Below are 8,918 nucleotides of genomic sequence, written 5' to 3'. Positions count from 1 at the left end.
ATACATAAATCAGTAAATAAACAGACATGATATTAAACAGTGAAAACAAAGACAAATATATTTCAAACTTGCACGGTATTCACCCAAGTCATTATTCTATCATTGTTCACAAAATGAATCAGATAACATTCAAGAAGTAATCACTTATATAAACATTTAAAAGGACAACATATAGGTTTAGTGCAGATTCAATGACAACATAAAGAGTAGTAGTTTATTCTTGAAACTTAAATTTTCAACACTGTGAAGTTAGTATTTGTCTTTGTCTTTTGGTTGAAGTAATGCAATTCATTCAAGTTTCAATTTGCAGAAGAAGAATAGAATCTGAAACTTAAAATCACAACACGAATGACTATCGCAACGCGAAAATGACTATCGCAACGCGAATTTGACTATCGCAACGAGAGAATCGCAATGCGATTTTCATTTCGCATTGCGATTCTTTCGTTGCGATAGTCATTTTTGCATTGCGAAAGTAAACTATTCTTCTTCTGCAAATTGAAACTTGAATGGTTTGCATTACTTCAACCAAAAGATAACCAAAAACAAATACTAACTTCACAGGGTTAAAGAATAAACAATTTAGCAGTATTGGCAGCAACCGAATGAATTTACTAAGCAATCTAAGTGAAATGGTTAATCTAAGTGAAATGGTTAATCTAAGTGAAATTACGAGTAAATTTATCATCAAGTTAAATATGAAAAATATTAAACTTACCTCATTGCGTAGAGTATGAACCTCATTCTACAACGATGCTACCATCTCACGTAGAGCGGCTACCTCACCACGTAAAGTAGACACCTCAACACGCCATGCACCATTGTCATCGCGTAAAGTACCGACCTCTTCATGCAAGGCATTGACCTCATCACGTAACTCCCTAACTCATCCCGTGGAGGTGGAGAACAGGGAGATAAACGTCGTGGCATCTTTGTCGGTCGCCTATCATGAGGTGATGGTGGAGAAGAGGCTCGATGATGTGACAGAATAGGTGATGGCTCTCATTGTGGAGGTGTATAGTCGGGTCGATCAGGTGATGGCTCTGGGTGAGGTGATGGCTCTCGAAGTAGAGGCTGCTCATCATCCGTGCCATCAAAAAAATGCTTACTAGCTTGCCACCAATCAGTGGCAAGCTCAGTTTCCGTGGGTGTCAGCCTCTGTAATGGAGTGTTGGCCTCCTAACAATATAAAAGCTCAAACAAAGTTAAATGTGTACTAGTAATAACTTGTCGTATATGGTAGTAAATCTTCCCATTGCTGCAAGGTTCGTTTCCTCTTCCAGGAAATAGCCCTAGGAATATCATTAGAAGTTTTTAATGCATATGTCTGTATGGCGGGAAAGGCCTCAAATATCCAAATCTACAAACAATATAATAACAAACATTAATAATTGTTAAATAATAATTAATTATAATTTTGGAAACATTATATAAAAATTCTTACCTTAAAGGCCCAAATAAAGCCTGACAAAGTGTATTTGGAACCATCGCCACGCAAACTTTTTCGATCATCAAAGGCAGACGACAACTTATTCCATGTAGCTTTCCATAGATACGAACCCCACGGAAACAAGTTCCATGCATTTAGGTCCTCTACCAATTTAATTAGATCATTAGGAATAGGTTGTCTGGCCACTCTGCCTAAAAAGCCGGCATGCAAAAGTATTAGAAGGCATACTCGGACAACATCGACGTTATCCATCCGAGTAAAACCATCTTTCTTATTCAATAATCTCGTCAAGTTTTCCACGTGTAAATTCGGCTTCTCCATTGACAGCTCAAGAAAAACCCGGGATAACCATGATAGGCGGGTAATATGTCTAGTGTACAGACATACATCATCGTGTCCGAAGCGTAGACTGGTGATTAAGCAAAACTTCTCCCGCCCAAAACACGTGTACGCCGGTGGAAAATCAAACCATATCTCTTCATCATGATGTTGTATAGTCTCTGGTAGATCGCTAGTCATGGTTTGAAGAAACAAATGGGTCAACATAGCATCTCCACCCGGATGTTGTACTTTCAGCCATGGCCCGAAGCAAGTATCCTCAAATATTTTTCTTTGTGCAGGTTAAAGCTTCGACGCAATTGTTTTGGCCAGGCTTAATTTATTTCTTAAGGTCAATTGAGCCAAATAAAAATTCTACAAAAACAATAAACATACCAAGTTAGATATACCAAAAACTACACTGTGAAGATATACCAAGAACAATAAACATAAAGAGTAGTAGTTTATTCTTAAAACTTAAATTTGCAACACTGTGAATTTAGTATTTGTCTTTGTTTTTTTGTTGAAGTAATGTAATTCATTCAAGTTTCAATTTGAAAAAGAAGAATAGTTTCTGAAACTTAAAATCGCAACACAAAAATGAAAATCGCAACACGAAAATGACTATCGCAATGCGAGAATCGCAACGCGAAATGAAAATCGCAACGCGAAACTAAAATCGCATTGCGATTCTGTCGTTGCGATTTTCATTTCGCGTTGCGATTCTCGGTTTCAAATACTAAAATTGAAACTTGAATGGATTGCATTACTTCAACCAAAAGACAAAACAAAGACAAATACTAAATTCACAGGGTTTAAAGACTAAACAGTTTAGTAGTATTGGCAGCAATCGAATGAATTTAATAAGCAATCTAAATAAAATGGTTAATCTATTATTGAAATTACCAGTAAACTTATCATCAATTTCAATATGAAAAACCTAATAATAATACAAAAATTTCAAAATAAAAATAATTAAAAAAACTAACCCTCGGTGGTTGATTTGGTTGATTTTTCATTTCTGACCGTGAATGATTGTGAGGGTGGCTCTGAGAGATGGAGATAGACGGATTTCGTCGGAGATGGGGACTGATTTCGTCGGAGATGGGGACGGATGTCGCCTTAGAGAGTGAGAGATGGAGATGGGACTGAGTTGTGATTTAGGGTTTTAGGTTATGAGTTGCGATTACGGGATATACTGTGGACGGTTCAGTGTTCCGATATATTAATATTCGTGTTTGGAATTTGAAAAAAAAATACGCGTTGCGATAATAATGGCGCTTTGAAAATCGCATTGCGATAGTCAGTATCGCGTTGCGACAGTCAGAATCTCGTTGCGATAGTTATAATCGCATTGCGATTTACATATTTGCATTGCGATAGTCGAAAAATCGCAAAACGAATTTGGAAAATCGCAATGCGATAGTCAGAATCGCGTTGCGAATCTGGAAACTGATTTGCGATACCGGAGATCGGATTGCGAATTATCGATCGCATTACGATTTAGTTGGTCATTTTGGCAAATCCAAAAAAAGTTAGTTAAAATCGTATATTATAAGACATTTTTTGTCACTGAGGTTATTTTCTCTTTTTTTATTGATAATATCTTTTCGTCTTCTAAAATTCTATAAATTTAATATAAAATCGTAGGTCTGTCGCTGAGATGCCATTTAATGAATTGTAGTAATGTATTAAGCTTTTAAGCAGCTGTAAATTGTTGCCATCTCCGCCATATATAATCTTGTCTCACTGTCCATTCTATATTACCATATATTACCTATGTACCTAAAATATATATAATTGTATTGGTTGAACGTTGTTGCTTTCTTGTTCAACCTCTGCTTTGTTGCATTTGCTCTAACCACCACTTCACGAGTTTTCTCGGGCGAAATGGGATTGTTCGGGGCTGCCGGAGTCATTTACAAGCCGGTTGAGTCGATTGATCTTGGTCCTGCAAGCAATGAGTTTTATCTCAAAGCCAATGTTAAAGGTTTCAAATATACATCAGCTTCCTCATTCATACTAGCTTTTTTTTTCAGATTTCAACTTTTCTTTGAAATTTTCACAGATGAGAATAATATGCAGATAGCTTCAGAAACCAACAGCCTCATTGAATTGTTTGGTACTATTAGCCGAAACTGAATCGACAATTCCTGAAAAGTTTGCAGATACCTTTTGTTACTTTACTTAAAACGGCAGTTGTTGACTTTGAGTTTTAAATATTCTGAATTTATTTCAAGCATGCAGCTGGAGCCTAAAGTACACTCCAAAAGCCATGTTTTAGTTGCATAATCATATAATTTGCCTCATGAACACTCATTGTTACCTAGAGTAATTTTACCATATACTTTGTGTGCTTGGTGTAAAGCTCCTCGCATGGCTGGATTTCTGGTTAAGATATTTGCTTGGTTCCTGGAGTCAAGGATCATTGGAACGTTGTTGTTATACATATTGAAGAGGAACAACCTCATTCACAAGGTTCACACTTTTTAGCTTCATTTTTCTTTCAAAACCTTTAACTTTTACCATTATTTTCTGTTAAAAAGTAGAAGAAAAAGATCCCATATCACAAATTAAGCTGTAAAGTAAAGAGGCGCCTTACATTTACCTAGAACTTCTGTTGGTAAGACACAATATCATTGAGTCGGTGGTCACAGCATTTACTAACACCCATGTGATGGTAATTTGGTAACTATTTCTATTGGTTCATTCATTCAATAGGAAGAAAGTACAATGAATTATTGGCCTATAGCTGAGATCTCAGAATGAATATTGCACAAGAAAAAAAAAACCTAGTAATTTTGTTTGTTACCATTTTACATCTTGTTCTTTCTCTTTACTTCGAACCAAGCAGTTGATTAGAAACCAGACATTGATGTTTTGATTGATATACTGGTTAGGCTCTCTGCTAGAAACAGGACTTTCATTCATCATGACATCTTTGGAACTTGCAAGCTTTATGTTTGCTCACAAAAACAAATGATGCTTATTATGGAGTACGGACCATGACATTGTTGTTTCTCTTCTGTTTACTGTTATTGTTTCTTACTGTGTATGTCTTCTTCCCCTTTGAGCAGCTTGTTTCAAATGCGACGCTCGAGGAGTCACCGATGTTTGTTCCTTTGCATCCTTTTGTTGGTATGTATGTGCTGCATACTTTCTGATCATAGTATAAAATAACGGTTGCGGCATCTATCGCGGTTGCGTGTCGCGGTTACTGATGTTGCGGACGTTACGTAACATGTTGTGGCTGTCGCGAGCGTGATTTTTTAACGTGTTGCGGCTATCGCGGGCGGTTGCGTTAAGTTAATATTGCGTCGCGGTGACCTTCAAAACTGTTACGATGCGGCCATTACACTGCGTTGCGGCCACAATTTAATACCATGTTTCTGATACGTACTTCTTTTCTTTACTCTAATTTCATTGCATCAACACAGACCTTAAGGAACAACAAGTTGAACACATAGACTCTGATGCATCTCCATCAGAACGGGTTCAACGGGCAATAAATTGCCTTCCTTTAACCTCAGAGAAGTCCCCGGATGATTTAAAATCCAGCAGCTTCCGACGCTGGACAATAACGGATTATTCAAGAGCCTACAGCTCTGGTGAAATAACTCCACTGAGGGTATCATTCTTGGCATTTTTAGTGTACGCCATGTTGTTTGTTTCCCATTTAAATGAGTGATTACAATGTCAACTGAAAAATTAAAGATGTTCTAGCTATTTCATACCGATGACTTTTACTCTACCATGGTCACGGAATTTGATTTTTGATTATAAGGTCGCGGAGCAGTTTATAAAAGCCGTGCGCGAATCTTCCACTGGTGCTTTGCCAATGTTCTTTTTCATTAGCTATGATGCTGAAGATATCCTAAGGCAAGCTACAGAGTCAACTCTTCGGTTCAAAAGAGGTAAACCTTTTAGTCTAACCAAATCACATTCTCCTGAAACATAAGGACATAAGCATTCTCTATGGTACTCCAAGCTTAGCAAAGGTGAAACATTTTCATGTATAATCAATCAATACCATCTGTATGTTTATATGGATCTGATCGTTCTCTTCTCCAGGGGATCCGAAATCGGCTCTAGATGGAGTCCCAATAGCTATCAAGGATGAAATAGATTGTTCCCCTTATCCAACAACAGGTCTCATGATTTCTCCACTTGCCTTCCTTTACTCGTGTCAATTTTCATTCCTAATTCGTCATTATCTTACTCTCGATTCTTCTAGGAGGTACAAAGTGGCTGCACAAGGTTAGACATTGCACCGACGACGCATGCTGTGTTATGCACCTCAGATCCTGTGGTGCTATAATTGTCGGAAAGACTAATATGCATGAGCTTGGAGCTGGGACAAGTGGGATAAATCCTCACTATGGGTGAGAATTTTCTTGTGTTTTCCCCTTTAGTCTATATATAAAAAAAAACAACCTTATCATGTAGAAAACCAACTTCACTAATTTTAACACTTTCCTCAATCTTATGAAAGTTCTTTCCATTAAAGATGGTGGTATGTTTTAACGCTGCAGGACTACTAGAAATCCGTTTGATCCCAACAAAATTGCCGGCGGTTCCTCCAGTGGATCTGCTGCCGTAGTATCCGCAGGATTATGCCCTGTTGCCCTTGGTGTGGATGGGGGAGGTAAATTTGTCTTCTTTCAAAGAAAAAAGAAACACCAAATACCGTGTGAATAAGTTTAAAAGACCATTGTCCTTCATATTCTATGGTTTCGCTGTAGGTTCTGTGCGAATGCCTGCATCTCTTTGCGGTGTAGTAGGGCTCAAACCGACTTTCGGACGCATACCCCATTCAGGGTGAGAAGTTAGTTTATGGAAAATAATTCTATTTTCATTAGATGTTATATTTAGACAACATTTCAACAAGTGCATATGTTGTTTCCAGTGTTCTTCCTTTGAACTGGACAGTGGGGATGGTTGGAATACTAGCAGGCACCTTAGAGGATGCATTGGTCGTGTAAGAATTCTCAGTTTCTATTACCAATGCATTTCCTTGACTTCTAAATTTTATTTTCATAGTTCTAGAAGTGACTTAGATTAGTTTTCTGTTTTCAGCTATGCTGCTATTAGTGGCCAACTTCAATCATATGAGCCAACAACTTTACCTGTAAGTGCCAGCTCCATAAGGCCGCTCCAATTTTCGGATATTTTTTGTTGTTCTAAATTCTGATCATACCCTTTTGAGAGAAAATTAATTCTGAATCTTCCAGCCCAAATTACATGTTCCGCTGCTGAACTCGGCAAATCTGATATCAGATATCAAGTTTGCAAGATATGGAGAGGTTAGTGATGTAATGATACGATCAATTAGTTTAAGTTCAGTTTTATCATCAATTACACCTCAAGAAGATGAGATTCCTAAGTCCTTCAATTCTATTTATGAACCACTAATTGTCTAAATTAGTGGTTCAATGACTGTAGCGATGAGATCAGAATATGCTGCTCCAATGCTCTGCACTTGCTTTGTGAGCACTACAAGTGGAAGGTATTAGCAATAGAAAACTAGCATATCTAAAGAGTTATCAACATAACATTAGTGACTGCTTGCTAATCTGCAAAAGTTTTGTTATTCACAAGACTGTTGAGGTTACTATACCGGAGATAGAGGCGATGCGGCTGGCACATTATCTGACCATCGGCTCCGAATGTACTGCTTCACTGAGTTCTTACCTGGAAAAGCTGTATGTTATGTTCTGGATTCAAGCTCGAATTATCTTCTTATGCTCACTCAAATCCTGACAATATAAACTCGATCAAATAGGGATTTTTCCGAGTTAGGATGGGATGCAAGAGTAGCACTGAGGGTGTACGGCTCTTTCGACAGCAACGAGTACATAAAGGCCCAAAAAATCAGGTAAGTTGTTGCCAATATTTACTTGTTACTCATATGGGAAATGCAATTCATTGGAAGAATTAAAAAGTGAATGTCAACTATTATTTTAGATTCTGCAAACATGCTATACATATATGCAGGAACCGCCAGATGGAGATTCATAAGAATATATTTGACAAGGCAGATGTCATAGCTGCTCCAACAACAGGGTAGATTCTTTTTAACTGCAACATCTTGCATCTATTTCAGTGACCCTTTTTTCTCGAAGAATGTCCAAGAGAGATTTTTCTTTTTTCTTCTCTTGAAACAGTGTGACTGCATACACGATATTCAACGATGCTTTAAAGACCGGTGAGCTTGACTACATAAACGGAGGTATGAGTTTTGACAGAATTTTCAGCAAGCATTTGTTAAACACTGAAGCTTTTATCAGTAGGATAAGTCAATGAACAGGAGCTACATCATAATGGAAGCTAACCATTTCGTCATCGTCATTGCAGCTGCCCTAGTTCGATATCAGATAGCAGGGAACTTTTTAGGACTACCTGCGGTGACTGTTCCGGTAAAAACTCGTTACTACTCGGTTCTCTTCATGAAATCCAATCAAACTTGTTGCTAAATTTACACTGACATCAGTCGTGTACTATTGATAGGTTGGTTATGACAAAGAAGGTTTGCCAATTGGCCTTCAATTCATAGGGAAGCCATGGTCTGAACCAACTTTAATTCACATAGCATTTGCAATGCAGGTAAGCCACTAATTTGAGTTTTCATATTCATTGCTAGTGAGCTAATACTCGGAACACATTTATGGTTTCAGGCCTTGTGCATCTCACATTATAGAAAGCCTAAAGTTTTCTACAATCTACTGAATAAGAATTGAGTGGGGAGCCACCGTGATTGTTCGGAGGCCGGAGGATAATCGGTCGTTGAGATTACTCCGATTAGTATAGCTTCTTTTTCTTCTTATCTCGATGAACAACCGACTTGATCACTTGCCATGGAATATTGCAGTACTCGGTATTGCTTAATCATTGTTGAGATGGGTGTGTCAATAATCATTAGCAGCAGAAATTGTGCATGAAGTCATTCATACTTTTAGATTCAGATTATATGTATATATAAAATACTATAATATAATTTTTAAAACTTTAATGATAAAAAAGAAATATTCACAAACATTAGTGACTTATTATTGTGCTTTAGAAAAAACAATATGCAACACAATGGAATTGGAAGGCCATAAAATCATGAATTTTTAGCTTATTAAGACATAAGGAACCCCATGCAGAGCCA

General features: G+C 37.5%; 1 protein-coding gene across 1 annotated transcript; it reads left to right on the top strand.

Moving 5' to 3' along the window:
* The first annotated feature begins 3,609 nt into the window (after positions 1-3,609).
* LOC120146473 (fatty acid amide hydrolase-like) lies at positions 3,610-8,703 on the top strand. Its single transcript, XM_039160015.1, has 20 exons — positions 3,610-3,758; positions 4,137-4,246; positions 4,846-4,906; positions 5,206-5,396; positions 5,553-5,682; positions 5,840-5,917; positions 6,003-6,150; positions 6,301-6,413; positions 6,511-6,586; positions 6,675-6,746; positions 6,845-6,896; positions 7,000-7,071; positions 7,194-7,274; positions 7,367-7,470; positions 7,551-7,643; positions 7,763-7,831; positions 7,933-7,997; positions 8,123-8,184; positions 8,276-8,371; positions 8,443-8,703. The coding sequence occupies exons 1-20, from the start codon at positions 3,659-3,661 to the stop codon at positions 8,503-8,505; spliced, it is 1,836 nt and encodes a 611-aa protein (XP_039015946.1). The 5' UTR covers positions 3,610-3,658; the 3' UTR covers positions 8,506-8,703.
* The last annotated feature ends 215 nt before the right edge of the window (positions 8,704-8,918 follow it).

This window comes from Hibiscus syriacus, unplaced genomic scaffold, assembly GCF_006381635.1.
Source record: "Hibiscus syriacus cultivar Baekdansim isolate YM2019G1 unplaced genomic scaffold, ASM638163v2 tig00110927_pilon, whole genome shotgun sequence".
Classification (NCBI taxonomy): domain Eukaryota; kingdom Viridiplantae; phylum Streptophyta; class Magnoliopsida; order Malvales; family Malvaceae; genus Hibiscus; species Hibiscus syriacus.
Note: the sequence above shows the minus strand (reverse complement) of the source record. Positions and strands in the feature narration are given on the sequence as shown.